This window comes from Hippocampus zosterae, chromosome 2 (assembly GCF_025434085.1).
Source record: "Hippocampus zosterae strain Florida chromosome 2, ASM2543408v3, whole genome shotgun sequence".
In the NCBI taxonomy this organism is placed as follows: Eukaryota; Metazoa; Chordata; class Actinopteri; order Syngnathiformes; family Syngnathidae; genus Hippocampus; species Hippocampus zosterae.
In genome coordinates, this window is record NC_067452.1 from 16566499 (window position 1) to 16583506 (window position 17008).

Below are 17008 nucleotides of genomic sequence, written 5' to 3' on the forward strand. Positions count from 1 at the left end.
ATAGCTCGTGACCATAGGTGAGGGTAGGTGAGGGGTACCAGACTCGAACCCTATAAAGCATGCTTTTAAGCACTCAAGTGGAAAGTGAGGAGCGGAACCCCTGCCCCCTCAAATTTAACTGAAATAAGTTGCAAATATCCATCCATCCATCCATTTTCCGATCCGCTTTATCGCCACAAGGGATGCTGAAGCCTATCCCGGCTGTCTTCGGGCAGTAGGCAGGGGACATCCTGAAACGGTTGCCAGCTGATCGCATGGCACACAGAGACGAACAACCATCTGCAATCACACTCACACCTTGGGACAATTTAGAGCATTCAATCAGCCTGCAATGCATGTTTTTGGAATGTGGGAGGAAACCGGAGTACCTGGAGAAAACCCACATGAAAACCTGAGGAAAACATGCAAACTCAACACAGGGAGGCCGGAGCTGGAATCGAACATGCACTGCAATGTGAGGTCGACGTGCTAACCACTGGTTCACCGGGCCGCAGGTTGCAACTAAATATTTGTACTAATTCCCTTCAGTCTATTCCAAATCTATCCATTCAAAACCATTTCTCTTAGCGCTATCTTGGAAGCTGTGTACCATATCCTTATATGAATAAGATAAGATATCCTTTATTCGTCCCACACTGGGGAAATTTACAGCCTCCAGCAGCAACAATGTATGTAGAAAGAAGAAAGAGAAAAAAAAACAACAAACATCTTTCAATTAAATGCAATATGAACACAAAATGGATAAATCGCAGTACTATTTACAATTTTCCTTCACATCATTTATGCCATGGAATAAAAAACCTGTTCACAATTGGAATTGGCCTCACTGTGGCAATGCTTCTTTCGTGGTCTGTCTGTCAAGCTGTCTGTTTCAACAAGCAAATGTTGATGTGTAACTCTAAAATTGCCACTGAAACAGGGGAAAAAAACATGAACGTCAAGCACTGTAATGTTTTTGTACTTTCGAAACTCAATTGTTTGTCACTTTCTGTCCTCAGCGCAAATCATTAAATTCTTTTGATTGAAGACACTTCTGCTGAACACCATTTTCTCACCATGGATGAGACATTTTTTGTTGTCAATTATCCTTTTTTTTTTTTGCAAAGCCAGTTTGGGAGGTTGGAAAATTCTAAGAATGTGTCCAGTTGCCTTCAACTTGGTGGGTGTGCATATGGAAGAGGTACATATAAGCAGATGGCCGAAAACACCGAGCAGACATCGGAAGAGACTTGTGCTCCTCAAGCGTATTCTTTGCTGACTGCTCTCTATCCTCCCTCCCGCATGCGGTAAGTCGAGCACTCGGCGGGATCTAAAGCGATAAAAGATTTTGAAATTCAACCCATGACTGCAAGATCATGTCATGGGGAAGTGTCCCCAAGTGGCAAGTCAATAGCTGCAAGATGCGGTCCCTTCAGCATCATGCAGCTATTGAATCGCAGTGGGAGTTTGTCAGGAACTGACAATTCAATGTTGCCGTAATATCAACAATATCCCAATATTGTGATTTCATAAGAAAACCATGTGGGACACGTTATTGTGCACCTATAAATGAAAAGCGGGAAACCTGTGTTCTTTTAAATGTTGACGTGGGACTAAAACTATATATTCAGTCACAGCTGCGTGTCGAAAATCTAAAAGTTTATGGTCTACGCTTCACGTTTTATGAAGTGGAAATGGACTTACATGCTATATATATATTTTTTAAGTAATACATGGTTGTTTCAATGTTCAATGATGAAAGATGAGCATGATCAGACCTGACTTTTAATGTTTCAGCGATGAAGGCCAACATGTTGCTTCTCCTGCTGGCAGGTGAGCCAACTTTAACATTACAACTTCTTGTGCTTGCGCTCTTTTCACCACCTCATCATTAACCCAAAAAAGTCTAGCCGGGATACGCACTGAGCAGTTTTTCTCCTCTTTGTGCAACAGCTACGTGCAGCCATTTTGCCCAGACGGACGCGCAGTCTACCAGTCTGGTCAACTGCTCTCTTAGCATTTTTGGGGAAGCAAAAACAAATTTAGACGTGAGTAGCAATGTGGTCGGATAGTATTCTACTCGAAATTCTTCACTGTGCTGATGTTTTTTTTCCTCTCCTTACAGATAACACAGGGCACTGATAACACTCAATTCTGCTTTACGGCGGCTGATCCGAGCCTCTTTGAATGCATTCAAATCTCCAGTGCAAATAATTTGACCCAAAATTTGGCGGTTGGGGTTGTCACACCTGAACTTGAAAACTTGGTCAATGCACAACTGCCTCAGGTCGTCGGCAACTTGAACTGCTTCTTGGAAATCAACTTCTCCGCTGGCGGCCAACTGAGTGTGAGTCATTTGGGCCCAGATGTGCAACATTAATTACGACCAAGTACCTTATATTTCTTGTTTTTCTATGTGCTCAGATGACCATTTCTTTGATGAGCTTTGGATTCCAAACGGTCATGGGCGTGCATCTGACATCGTACGAAGACCCATTTGTTGTAAGTATGCGTGACATTTGAACGCTGGGCCAGTGGCGGACGCGTTTTGCGAGTCTTGTAAGGGAGCCGCTCGTAACATTGTCCATCTGCCCTTCACGCAGAATGTACAGTCACTTGACAGCATAAGTGGTTTTACCGCCAACTTCTCCAAGACTGAAGGGGAGACTACAAAATACTTGGACCTCAGTGGCTGCAGGTTCGAAGGTACGCAAGCAAACATTTCGGGGTCGCTCAAACGATGAGCAGCATGTCATGGTAACACGAATGAATGAAAAACACAGAGCCATCCCTTTGAATTTGTAGGACAGGTCATCTTTCCGGCTTCAGATGTGCCATCCTCCGAAAACTGCATCAACCGCTTGTGCAGCGCTCAGAGTGAATTAAGTGAAGAAGAAATTTGTGGAGCCAAGGAGACCTGTGTCACCAACACGTAAATAATTTGGTTGTCTAGGTAACACAGCAGTTGCTGTGCCCGTTGTTCTCTTGTCGCCCAAGCCCTCTTTCCTAAGATGCCAGGGGTCGAAAGCTCCGTTTCCTCGAGAGCCCTTGTAGATCGCTCTCTCGACTCCAACACACCTAATTCCAACGATCAGCTCATCAGTAAGCTCTGAAGAAGCCTGAAACAATGATGATCAAGTGAATCAGGTGTGTTGGAGTAGGGAGAGATCTAAAAGAGGCAGGACGTGGCTCTCAAGTTCTCGACGCCTGATCTACCCTCTTCTGCTGTTTTTCCATCTCATAATAATAATAATAATAATACATCACATTTGTAAGCGCCTTTCACAACACTCAAGGACACTGTACAGCCAAGACCAATAGTAAAACACAGATAAAATAATAAATAAAGAAAGAAAGATTTAAGGCGGGTAGGCAAGTCTGAATAGGTGGGTTTTGAGCTGGGTTTTGAATAAGGAAAGAGAGTCAATATTACGAATGTTGGGAGGAAGTGAGTTCCAGAGTTTGGGGGCAGAGCGACTGAAGGCCCATTGTACCGAGACGGGCAGAGGGTAGAAAAAGGTGGAGGGAGGATGAGGACCTGAGTGAGCGAGAGGGAATGGAGATTTGAAGAAGATCTGACAGATAGGGGGCGCAAGGTTATGGATGGCTTTGAATGTATAGAGAAGTATTTTGAAGTTGATTCTAAGTTTGACAGGAAGCCACTGGAGCTGTCGGAGGATGGGGGTGATATGATGGAAGGAGGGGGTTCTCGTGATGATCCGGGCTGCTGAATTCTGAACAAGTTGAAGTTTATGGAGGAATTTTTGATGGACACCGAAGAGGAGTGAGTTGCAGTAGTCAATACGGGAAGTGACGAGACTGTGAACAAGGATAGCGGTGGTGTGCGGAGTGAGTGAGGGACGGAGGCGGTTTATATTGCGAAGGTGGAAATGAGCGGACCGGGTAATGTTATTGATGTGGGAGTGATAGTGGGGATAGGATAGTGAACTGTCAAGGATGACACCCAGACTCTTCACCTGGGGGGAAGGAGATATAGTGGCATTATCAATTGTGAGGGAGAAACTGTCGGCTTTGTTTAGAGTGGATTTGGTACCGACGAGTAGGAGTTCAGTTTTATTGCTATTTAGCTTGAGGAAATTGTGGGTGAACCAAGATTTGATTTCTGAGAGACAGTGAGAGAAGGACGAGGGTGGGAGAGAAGCGTCGGGTTTGCTGGAGAGATAGAGCTGGGTGTCATCCGCAAAGCAGTGAAAGTGTAAGCCAAATTTGCGGAAAATATTTCCGAGTGGAAGGAGGTAGACAATGAAGAGGAGCGGACCGAGGACAGAACCCTGGGGAACACCAGAAGAAACGGGGAGGGATTGTGAAGTAAAAGAATCAACTTGAATGAACTGAGAGCGGCCAGTGAGATATGAGTGGAACCAATGTAGAGGGGTGTTGGTGATGCCTATGGTAGAGAGTCTATTGAGGAGGATGGGGTGAGAGATTGTGTCGAAGGCTGCACTCAGGTCAAGGAGGATGAGGATGGAGATAAGGCCAGAGTCTGCTGCCATGAGAAGATCGTTTGTGATTTTTATGAGGGCTGTTTCAGTACTGTGACGGGGACGGAGGTCGGACTGGAATTGTTCATAAAGACTATTGTTGGTGAGGTGGGAGTGGAGTTGAGAGGCGACAGTTTTCTCCAGAATTTTCGAGATGAAGGGAAGATGGGAAATGGGGCGTAGGTTATTGAAGTCATTGGGATCTGAACCAGTTTTTTTCAGGATTGGGGTGACAGCTGCAGTTTTGAAGAGCACAGGAACAATTCCAGTCGACAGAGAGGAATGGATAATGGCTGAGATGAAGGGAAGCAGAGAGGGTAGGCAGGATTTGACCAGAACTGTGGGGAGGGGATCAAGCTGACAGGAGGAAGTCTTGGATTTAATGATGAGGTCTGAAATTAATGAGAGATGGGGGAGTTCAAAAGAAGAGAACAGTTTGCAAGGGGTGAGAGGGTCAGATGAGGGGAATGGTACAGAGGAGCCCTGATGCTGGTGGATTCTGTTAATTTTTTCATTGAAAAAGAGGAGAAGTGCGTTGCAGGTGTCACGAGAGTAAAAGTGAGGTGGTAGGGAGTCAGGAGGTTGAGTGATTCTGTTCCAAAGGAAGGGCGGCCCGGTAGTCCAGTGGTTAGCACGTCAGCTTCACAGTGCAGAGGTACCGGGTTCGATTCCAGCTCCGGCCTCCCTGTGTGGAGTTTGCATGTTCTCCCCGGGCCTGCGTGGGTTTTCTCCGGGTGCTCCGGTTTCCTCCCACATTCCAAAAATATGCATGGCAGGCTGATTGAACACTCTAAAAATTGTCCCTAGGTGTGAGTGTGATCATGGATGGTTGTTCGTCTATATGTGCCTTGCGATTGGCTGGCAACCGATTCAGGGTGTCCCCCGCATACTGCCCGGAGATGGCTGGGATGGGCTCCTGCACCCCCCGCGACCCTAGTGAGGATCAAGCGGTACGGAAGATGAATGAATGAATGAATGTTCCAAAGGATAAAGAGAGTCTTAGTATTTCCAGCAGATGAGTCCGGAGTAGTAATGTGATTTTGCTTGTGAGATGGAATCCTTGTAGAGGGATAGTTGAGCTGCATAGATGTCCTTGTGAGCAGTGAGGCCGGTTTTCCGATAAAGTCTCTCAAGCTGCCGGGTTTGGGATTTCAAGGAACGTAGATGAGGGGTGAATCAAGGGGCAGACCGAGTAAAAAGGACAGAGCGGGACTTGACAGGGGCGAGCGTATTGAGGATGCTGGTGAGACCAGAGTTATATTGGAAAACCAAATCATCAGGAGTGGAGTCAATGTCCGGAGTCAGGGTGGTCAGCCATGCAGTGAGAGAGTCAATGTTAATGTCTTTAATATTACGGTAAACAATGGTCCGGGGTGATTTGTCAGTTGAGAGGTGGAGTGTAATGTTGAATGAGATAAGGAAGTGGTCCGTTATTGGAAGTTCATCAGCAGTACAGTTGGAGGGGGAAATACCAGAGCAACAGATCAGATCCAGGGTGTGACCTTTGATGTGTGTGGGAAAATCTACAAATTGATCAAAACCAAGACTGTTAATTGAAGAAGTGAAGTCAATGGTGAGAGGAAGAGCAGTGTTGTCCATATGTATATTAAAATCTCCCAGGATTATTACATTTGGTGACAGAGAGGAGAGATGGGTGAGGACAGTCGACACTTCATTTAAAAAGTCGCTGTGGGGTTTGGGGGAGCGGTACACTGTGGCAATAATCGTGGGGATGGGTCCGGATATTTGACAGGTAAGGCATTCAAAAGGAGGAAAGTGGCGGGACAGAAACCGGAAGTACTTTCCACTTCTCGCTGTATACTATCGCGAGACCTCATCCGCGACCAGAATCGCGGGGCTTGGAAATGTAAACAAATCCCGGGGGAGTGGAATCGTTCCACTGTGAGAAGTCCCCAGGAGTTTGCCATGTTTCATTCAAGCAAAGAATGTCAAGCTTACGGTCCGTGAGGATATCTTGAATGAGATTACCCTTTCCAGTAAGCGAACGGATGTTAAGTAGCCCGAAGTTGACGGCGGCAGTCTCGCTGCTGCGGGGGCCGTTAGCCGACCTAGCCAAGTAGCCCGAAGTTGACGGCGGCAGTCTCGCTGCTGCGGGGGCCGTTAGCCGACCTAGCCAAGCCGGCTAACGCACGATGGTCGATGGATCGGCCGGCGTTTCTGGATGGCCGACGGGAGGAAGACCAGAAGGAGATGACGGTGTTGGATCGGTTGAGGCAGAAGCCCCGACGAGACCCACGATGAATATATTTCCGGGAAGGAAAGCGAACGATGTCCGGGAGCCGGTGTAGAGCAGGAGGAGGGCCCAGCCATTGGAAGCGGAGCCGAAGGAGCTCGGCCAACGAGTACTGGAGCAGACCCTTGACAGGTCGATGGAGGAGCGACAGGTTGACAGGTAGGACGCTGAGACGCCGGGACGAAACAGTCGAAGATAGTTGAGAGTGCGAGGCAGGCGTGAATGGGGGCTGGGTGGAATGATTGTGAGATGATGATCGTGAGTCCATGCGAAACAGTCGAAGATAGTTGAGAGTGCGAGGCAGGCGTGAATGGGGGCTGGGTGGAATGACTGTGAGATGATGATCGTGATTCCATGCGAAACAGTAAAACAATCGAGCGTAAAAACACCGTAAAACACAAAAGTTTGTGGGAGAGCAGAGACAGCCAAAACGCGCCAGCGTTCACTCTACCCGGAAGTCCCAGAATGCAACAGCACAGGTGTGTCAAGCATGAAATCTTGGCTCCCCGACCAGACGGTGACGACTGGGTCGATTTCACAGAGATGAAGGGAAGCAGAGAGGGTACCTCAACCCAACTGGTCACGCCACAAGTGTTATGTGATTACTTGCCTGTATGAATTGACGCTGTATGAATACAGCTGACTTGACATCATTCGGAAAGGATTCGACCTTGCTTGGCTGACTCGGTTCAATCTCATTTAGGTGCCAGCCGTTGGAGCGTGTGTGTACGGTGACAGGGGGCCAAGTAATCCAGTTCTTCGGCGAAGTGTCTTCCATTCCGGACCGCTGCTTGTACAGCCTGCTTGAACCTGCCACTGGTAGCAGCTTTGTACTGCTGGCGGCTTTTAAAGATCGCCGCAGTCAGATCATGACCTTCTTGGACCGTCTGGATCTGATCTTGCCATCATCAAATGTCACGTTTTCTATTGACACAAGCGGGACAGTTCGGGTAAGAAGATGAACCCTAGGCTATGTTTGATAACCCGTCGACGTGTGGTTCAGGTTGACGTGGAAACAGCCGGAGAAAGGGTTTCCTCAAACGTGAACATGATGAAATTTTCCTTCATTTTTGTTTGTGAGATCATTAACACATATCATAAAACATGCAAAAGCCGCGCTGCAGGAGGCATGGGGGGGACCATCATTCATTTGGGCGGCCATTGATCCATGGTCGCATACTGTTTTTTCTTTGTAATGCAGTTAAATGACGAAATCCAAACACTTGGCACGGAAGCCACAGAGATCGAGGGAGTGAGTCTCACCAAGAACGAGGCTGGTGTCACTTTGGAGATTTCGAACAAAACTATTTCAATCTTCTTTGACGGCTCCACTGCGCACATCAAAGGTGCGTTGCGTACATCAAGCGCCCTTTGCGTGGCTCCCCGGTGAAATGTTGACATCCAATACGCAATTGGCCGATTGCATTGTGCTCCTTCCTCTCAGTGCCTGACGGAGCGCCTCTGCAGGGCTTATGTGGAAACCCGAGCAATACCACATATTCTCCAAACGTCGTCCCGGATAGCCGAAGCACTTTGGGGTAGGCGCTTCTCCTGAGGTGTTGAGCACCAAAACAGGCAGACATTCCAATTGTTTCTTGTCCCTTGCGCATTTGTTGTTCATTAATATTACTGCACTATGGGACATTTTATATTGGGCAAGTCAAGCCTCAAATGTCCTTTGCACCTCCACTAATCAAAACGTGGCCTTCTGATTCATATTGCGTTTGTGGAGTCACCGGTTGCCTGCGGCTGAGCCACGATTGGTCGTTACCATAGCCCTGAGCAACTTTGATGTAATTTCAGTCTACTGCAAGTGGAAAATGGCCCCTGAGATGGCTAAAAATGTTGCTGCTCAACTCATACTCCACATATGCAATATGAATCACAATGCCATGTTTATACTAGTGGGGCTGCATAGGACATTTTCTCATCCAGCAAATGTTGGGGTTGACTTCTCTTTCAATGACACTCTGTACTTTGAACATTTGTTTTTATGGCCTAAATTCAGTGTCCAAAAGTATCCCTCCCTCAGTGGGCTGCAATACAGAAAAATCAAGAGCCACGTTGAAATTGTTCAACTTTAAATGATCAAACACGCTTTACCCAATCCATCAAGCAAATTGTTTTATATACTGTACCGGTAATTATTTTTGATCAACTGATAGGTCGCTACCGTCTTTTAAAGGTTAAAAAAGTTAATTATTCGGGGGGGTGTGGGGGTTGTTAGCCCTGAATCCCACCATAACTTTCCTCTCTTAATTATACTGATAATTGCTCAAAGGGTTCATTTAGACTCAAACTCTGCAGTCATTCGTTCAGAACCAAAACAAGTACGGTAGGCTAATTTTCTACGTAGGCTAGTAGTAGTGGGCTACTAGTAGCCTAAAAGTAGGCTACTAAGCTACTTTTCAAACATTGTTGTGGGCCCTGTCAAAAGTTATTTTCAGTTTATACTGCAGCCCACTACAAAGAGAGACAGAAAAGCACAAATGTCCTGCAGGCTGTAGTTTGAACAATATACTTGTAAATGCATATTTTGTTGTCATTTTTGATGTAGTTCTTGAGAGGTGCCATCTTCCCAACGATATATTTCTTGATTATTTTAATATCCTCATCACATGAAGATGGTTCGAATTCAGATTTAATGATGGCAACTCTTATGAATCTTCCCTGCTAATGGACTTCCCCTTTGTTGTCTCCAGATGTGAAATGATACCCCGAACCGGTAACTTGTTGTTGGTCGACAGTGTGGCAGGAATGGAACAGTAAGAGCACTCTTTCAGAGATGATCAATGTTCTGCTTTTATCACCACGACAACCCTCACAATCTCTCTGTGCATGCGCAGCTGTTCCCTGCTCGGGACCCAACCTTTCGCCGCTTGCCATTCAAAAGTTCCAGTCGAACCACACATCCGGTCGTGTAGCGCCACGCTGAGCGGTTATCCCATTGTGGACAATCTCAAGTGCCAGTTCTTCGAGGCGTATGCTCAAGTCTGCAAGCAGCAGTTCGACATTGACCTGGGAGACTGGAGGGTTGCCGTCGATTGCCGTAAGGGTGACACACGCACACATGGCCGAGCGCTACTTCCTAGAGACTCGTCTGGGGTCATACCGTACCACTACCCATTTGACCAATCAGGAGCACATCGAGACAGCAAATTTGCAGCAGTTTTGCTTTTGACTTTCCCATCTGACTTTCGGTGATAAATTGACTGATCAATCAATCAATCAAGGGGCACATAGCGGCAAACAAGCATTCATTAAACCTCGAGTCACTGAACAGGAATCGATCTTATGACTGCTGAATGAAAAGTCAGCCATGTGAAGCACAACAATATTCAAAGCAACTTATCGAACATGGAGTGTATTGATACAAACCAACAAAAAAAGATGATTGTTATTATCATGAAAATGGTGGAGCATCAACCAATAATGTAGGCATCATACATAATCACAAAAACTAAAATGCTTTTTCTGACTCAAGCATTCTCGGGTCCTTTGAAAGGCCCTGTGTGCATCTAAATCTAAGTTGTTATTGTCTGATGTGAATATTTATCCATTGGCAGTTGATTCTAAAACTTGAAAAGTAAAACAAGGCAGCACGGTGGAAAAGTAAATATTGCATCCGCCTCACAGTTCTGAGGTTGTGGGTCTGAATCTGGGCTCAGGCCTTCCCGTGTTGAGTTTGCTTTCTCCCTGTGTTTGTGTGGGTTTTCTCCTTAGCTGTGTTTGTCAATATGGTCACCAGTGCAAGGTGTACTATGCCTCTCACCCAAAATCAGCTGGGATAAACTCCAGCGAAACAGCAAACCCGAATCGGGATCAGCGCTGTAGAAAATGGATGGAAGAATGTAGATCACAGCCACAAACAGTAACTCTAAAGAATTGCTCAGATTATTGTTCCTGCTCGCCTCACACATACTGACACTTGGTGTTAAGCACACTCTTCGAAGATCGGTTGAATCACCTCTGTTAAAGGCTTGAAAAAAAAAGAAAATCAAATGTATCCATCTACCAAGTATCAAGAATAACCGCTTGCTGTAATATCTATCTAAGCCAGCTTTCTAGGGTGAAATTTTACCAGTACTGTATATTAAAAAAAACTAATCCTTTTGGTTTGTGTGTGTGTGACTTTCATGCCATTCAAACAGTCTCGTGCCCATGGTTCCTTTTGTACAATGACCCCTCGTGGACACTGTTAATTGTCTCCCCACAAGCTTTGCCTAACAACATGTGGCATTTTGGATGAGGTGATCAGGAATGAGAATCTAAGCAGTTCTTTTGAGCTATGATGTGAAAGATGTTGCTCCAGGTCGAAGGAACCGTTCAGTGTTCACCATGTAAGAAATGTGAACGATATTAAGCACTTCAATGGAATAGAATAGAATTTTCAAGGATTCTAATGGAAACTTGTGTGTCCATCCACAGCCTCTAGCAATCAGGCGTACTGTCAGGACCACACTTGCAGCGCTAACGAGTTCTGTGGAGACTCCCAGTTCAAAAAAAACACCTGCCTCTGCCGAGCCATATTTGCCTCGGAGTACAAGTTGAAAAACACTTTGGGTAACAACAAAGACTGGTTCCCTCTGTTACCTGCATTGGCTGATACTCTCGTTTGTTCAGGTGACCCGCCCGTCTGCCAAGAGGACAGAGGATCCATATCCCTGATTGGTTGCCTGCTGGAGGAGGACGGGATCGACTACACCACGTTGCATCTCAAAGATGAGAACTGCATAGGTCAAAGGGACAGTGAGACCCACTTGGTGACCTTCTCATTTGACTCAAGCAACACATGTGGGACAGAAACCCAGGTGAGTTAGCAACACATGGTGGAAAAAATATGAGTGTGACACCGGTATGCCATCGAAGAAGGTGTGTGGTTCGTCAGGGTTCCCGCCTTGCCCGGCCGGGTTAAACAAGGCCAAAAGGAGACTTTGTTGATACACAATTGGTGAGCAAAGAACTTTACTGACTGCTGAGAAGAATCAGAATCCAGGTTTGTAGACGCTAAGAGTCGGCCATGCACCAGCACCTGCTTTTTAAAGCGTCTACGAAGCACACGTTTCACAAGGGATAGGGCCTGTTCCTGAAACAATCTTCTCTATTCTTGGAAATAGCTGAAACAATTTTTCCTGCTCATTTTAAAAGGCAGTAAAGTCACAAAGTTTGCAAATCTGCGCATAGTAAACATATGTGATGAGCTGCACTGGGCAGAAAGCAATTTTGAGAGGAACCTGAACCTGACCTGTCATGGCGGGTGCCACAGCGCGTTGAGCTGGGACAGAACCAGAGCTTTGCTCACAGGTCAATAAAAGACTAACTTAGCCTCTTTGGGTTACACTACGGCTTCTCCTTCAGACACCTGGAGCCTAATTCTATGTGAAATAAGTTTTCACACAGCCAAGTCCGGTCAATTTCATTTCAAATTCTAACCCTAAGGTTCCCCACTGAGCAGGTCAAGAAACACACTCCTTATCCATGAAAGAAAAGCAACTGAACCTCACATGGGCAAGCATTTGGCAAGAGGGGTTGAGTGACCGGGAGAGGGACGAGAGAACAATGAGCACTGCAACAGTCTTTTGCTGGGACAGAGTGCATGACATTTACTGGACACAGACAAACCGTTCTGCCCTTGACAGGGGAACGACAGCTTTGTGGTTTTGAAGAACAGCGTTGCAACAGGCCAAGCACCAACCAATAACATGATCACGCGCAACAAATTTGTGGAGATAGATTTTACGTGCGTGTACAGGCAGCCGGAAGTTAAAACCTTGACCCTGCAGGTCAGAGGCAGGTAAGTGGAGCATTATGTTGCAGCTTAGACCGGGTGATCGTCAAACACTTGCTCACTTCTTGCCTGTTTCGCAGCATTGCTGTGCGTCAAATGATATCGCAGACCCAGAACTACACCCTCTTCATGCAAGCCTACTCAGACAGTGGGCGCACGCAGCTGCTGGAGCCCAACGCAGAGTTAGACCTTAATCAGCAGGTTTGGATCGAGCTTCGCGCTGACGAGCTGGACGGGAACATGGTCAAGATAGTAACCGAGTCCTGCTGGGTGACAAAACAACCAATGCCCAATGACACTTTGAGATACAACCTCATCATTGGCGGGTAACCAGTCGTTGGCTCCACATTATGGCTTGCCAAGACCTCGTCAGACGTCTTTTCTCATTTCTGAGCAGCTGTCCGAACATCGAAGACGGCACGGTGGAGGTCGTGGGCAATGGCTTGGGGAAGGACAACTACTTCTCATTCCGAATGTTCCAGTTTGTGGACAGCACAAGCTTCTACCTGCACTGCAACGTGAACTTGTGCGCATCGCCGCAGTGTGCGCCGGTGAGTTGCGAGCGCCACACGCGGGTCTGCCCACTGCTCTGGTGGAAAATAATATGCAGCCTTTTCTTTTGTTCTGTCCGAGCAGAATTGCACTCAAGGCAGAAGGCGCAGAGCCTTAAAGGAAACCGCTGAAAACATGGGCGGGAGCTTGATCTCAATGGAGTGGATCGTTTAGGTACCTGGATGAAAAATGCTCTCGTTTTTCTCAAATTAGTCAGATGTGAAGTAATAGAACCCTGTTTTGTTGTTTTAAAAAATGTAGAAGTCATGACAGTCGGGCACTAATACCAGGTTTTGTGTTCTCAGGTGATCCAGAGTCGGATTGGCTCTTCAAATTAAACATGGTTAGATTGCACCAAATGGATGACTGGAGATTAGGGACAAATTATTTAGTAGAAAAGAAAATTACGATGACCACTTCATACCACCAGAAATGGATGGATTGTTTTATGTAATGACGTTCATAATCCTCATCGTTTTAATAAAAGGTTATGGTGATTGAAAGGTGTTGTTTCTTTGTGATCCAAACTGTTAAGATTCATTACTTTTTGTTTAACCTCCATGGATGACAAGGCAACGTATAAAAACATGTAAATAGAAGGCGGAAAGAGATTTCCATTAATTGAGATGCAATTTGGGGTGGGGGAACCGGAAGAGCAGCGACATGGGGGAACATGAACCAGGGAGCATGAACCATAGCAACATATTCCCCCCAGGGACTTATTTAAGAAAGCTCAAAAAGTGATCTGTGGTGTCATCTCAAAAACTCACAGCTTCTAGTGTTCAAAACACTCTGATGAGTGCTAATCAGAGACGTGCAGGCAGGTGAGGCAGTGCCGCACCTCTGAACGCGCATTGCATTGCGCAATCATCACAAACTGGGTTGATACATGCAACTGGCACGTCCTGCTTGCAGTACATCTGCACATCAGCAATATAACATTTGCAGATACATTTATTTGATATGCTTTTCCTAAGTCTCGCTAATGTTTTTAAACCATTAAAGTTTAATGTTTTTTGGTGACATATTCAGATTTGCTGATGGGAAATAAAACCGCAGTGAAAAGGCATAGGTTGCGGCAGATCGTTCTCTGCCGCAATTAAGAGGGCGTACGTGAGCAAACAGGTACGTTGCGCTCTTCTTCTGTGCAGAGGCGCCAGGCGAGTCAAGTGCGATCCTTTTTTAAATTTGCTACGTCGGACAGCCAAAATGGAAGAAAAGGATTATATATCGAAGCTTAAAAACTTCTCAAAACTGGACTTTCAGTCAAAAGTGGACGTGATTAACACAGGTAGACCAACGCCGGAGTGAAAAGGTTTGCTTCAAACTACGGGACAGCCCGGACAACTTTTCAAACGGAGTGGTAAAGCCAAAAAGAACGGTGATGTGGCTGTCCTTCGAAAACCCGTCTTTACTGTTTTCCCTGCCTTTTGTTCTCAACTTATCTGGATATTGTGATATGAAAAGCGCAAGGATCGATTTGGCATTGAACGAACAGCGGAGGTTCAACGTTAGCATCCGCAATGCCAAGGTAAGGGAAAACCGAGAGATTGTGAAAGACCTCATTCATGCAACCTGCTTTTTCGCTAAACGGGAGTTGGCATTTCGTGGTCACGACGAGAGGGCAAGCTCTTCTAATCGTGGCGATTATGTAGAACTATCACATGTTTTTGATGAGAAAGATGAGAGGTTAGCTAGACATTTGGACTCATCCTGTGTGCTTTCTGGCTTGTCCAATAGAATACAGAACCATATAATTGAAGCTTTCGGTGATGTGATAATAAATGATCTAAAAAGGGAGATCAATGCTGCCCCATTTGTTTCCATAGAGTTGGACGAGACTACGGATATCACAAACAAAGCACAGATCTGTTATTTTGCGCTATGTTGCCAAAAGTGAAGTGGACTGAGGTGATGGAAGCATTTTTAGGATTTGATGATGTAAGTGATGATAGGCGAGCCCCTGCTGTAGCTGCGTATGTCTTGGAAGTGTTGGAGAAAACGGCTGTTAAAACAGTTAAAAAACTAGTAGCGCAAACCTATGATCCCGATCGCTGGGACAATGATACTCAAATGATGGTCACTGGATATGATCGATGGCTGTCAGAAGCATCGACATGCTTTTTAATGATGGCATATGAGGGCATTTTCAGTGAAACTGATGCACTTTTTAGAGTGCTGCAAAACAAAGTCATGAACATTGGATATTGTTGTGCGCGAACCCACGACACCATCGTAGTTGTTGAACGCATGAGACGGGACTTTAACACACTGTATGAGCGATTTGAGCAGAAATGCAGCACGCTTGGCCGAAACAACAGTGGAAGAAATCAGTCGGTCAGAGATGAGAGAAAACAAATGTTCGACAAGATTATGGTCAACATCAGTGTTCAGATGAAAGCTAGGTTTGATCATTTTGTGAGCTAGCTTTCCTCGATTTGGTCGACTGTACAAAATTTAATGAGATGTCACAACATTTTGATGACACCAAACTGCAGAGCCTGTCAAAATCTTATAACAAAATAAATTAGTCTAAGAAAAATACAATAGAATATTGTATTTTTACCCATGGGGTCAAATTTTGGATATGAAATAACCAGTAGCCAATTGAATAAGCTACTGTTTTTGGTTGATACATTTGTAAATCTGACACTAAAGGAGTCGGTGCCTCACCAACCATGAACCTCACCGCACGCCACTGGTGCTAATGCCACCTACTGTATAGGATGTGCAATTACAGCAAAAAATAAAAGTTTCCTGGGATCATACACATACACATTTTTACACATCTGTTGGTCAGTCCACATCAATTTTCCCTTTAAGCTGCGCGCTTGAGCAATCGCGCACTGTTCTCACCCTCTCAGCACACGGCATCAAAAATATATATTTGCCTCATACAAACAAGTTGATCTGAGTAAGAAAACTGACGCACAAAAAAAGGAAGAAAGTAACCAAAATGTGTGAGCGTTTCACATTGAAAAGTGCATCAATGTCACGTGATCATGTCACGTGGACCTTGCTCGAAGACGCCCACTTGGTAAATAGTTTGGTGCCCTATATGTGGCCTCCTTACAGTGACAGAGCTGCAAAAAGGTGGTACGCACGACATGTGGAGCTATGCCAGAAGCCATGAAATTCGTACAATGGTGATGGGAAGAAAATGATTTTCAACAATAATTGGGTGATCCTCACGTCACTGATTGGGTGCTCCTCTGTCCATGACCCTCACCTCTTCCCCTGCCACGGCATGGGCGCAGGCACACACGCACGCAGAAAGGCAGGTAGGCACACATATGCTTGAAAAATAAACTTCAACTTTTCTGATTTACTGCTACATATTCATCAATAATAGGTAATAAACTATCTCAAACTTGATTAGTTCATTTTAGATCAATTGTGCAATTTTTATGACCGGTCCACGATTCATTCGGTATTTACAATACCTGACAGTGAAATCACAGTAACAGGGTTACAAATGTGGACGAATGTTAGCTTTCTTTAGGGAGTAGAAGCCAGCTGTTACTGCTGACCAAGAAGACAAACATTAATCCATTTTCTAATCTGCTTATTCTCATGAGGGTCACCGGCATGCTGGAGCCTATCCCAACTACACCCTGAACTGGTTGCCAGTCCAGTCGCAGAGCACACATAGACGAACAACCATCCGCTCTCACACTCAAATTTAGAATGATCCATCCATTCACCTGCCATGCGTGTTTTTGGAATGTAGGAGAAAACCGGAGTACTGGGAGAAAATTCACGCGGGCCCAGGGAGAACATGCAAACTCCACACAGGGAAGCTGGGCCGGAATCGAACCGTGCACCTCTATAATACGCGGCTGATGTGCTAACCAGACAACCACCGTGCTGCCCCAAGGCTAACTGTCATAAGAATCTGAAAAACAGAAGAGAGGGCAAACTTGATTCGTGATG

General features: G+C 45.7%; 1 protein-coding gene across 1 annotated transcript; it reads left to right on the forward strand.

The window, feature by feature from the left end:
• The first annotated feature begins 1212 nt into the window (after positions 1-1212).
• On the forward strand, positions 1213-13578 carry LOC127595655 (alpha-tectorin-like). Its single transcript, XM_052057310.1, has 19 exons — positions 1213-1286; positions 1777-1812; positions 1933-2027; positions 2105-2326; positions 2404-2481; positions 2583-2685; positions 2785-2911; positions 7439-7685; positions 7937-8081; positions 8180-8273; positions 9438-9500; positions 9582-9784; positions 11164-11298; positions 11359-11546; positions 12375-12529; positions 12604-12849; positions 12921-13074; positions 13160-13249; positions 13381-13578. The coding sequence occupies exons 2-18, from the start codon at positions 1779-1781 to the stop codon at positions 13247-13249; spliced, it is 2379 nt and encodes a 792-aa protein (XP_051913270.1). The 5' UTR covers positions 1213-1286; positions 1777-1778; the 3' UTR covers positions 13381-13578.
• Positions 13579-17008: the final 3430 nt, after the last annotated feature.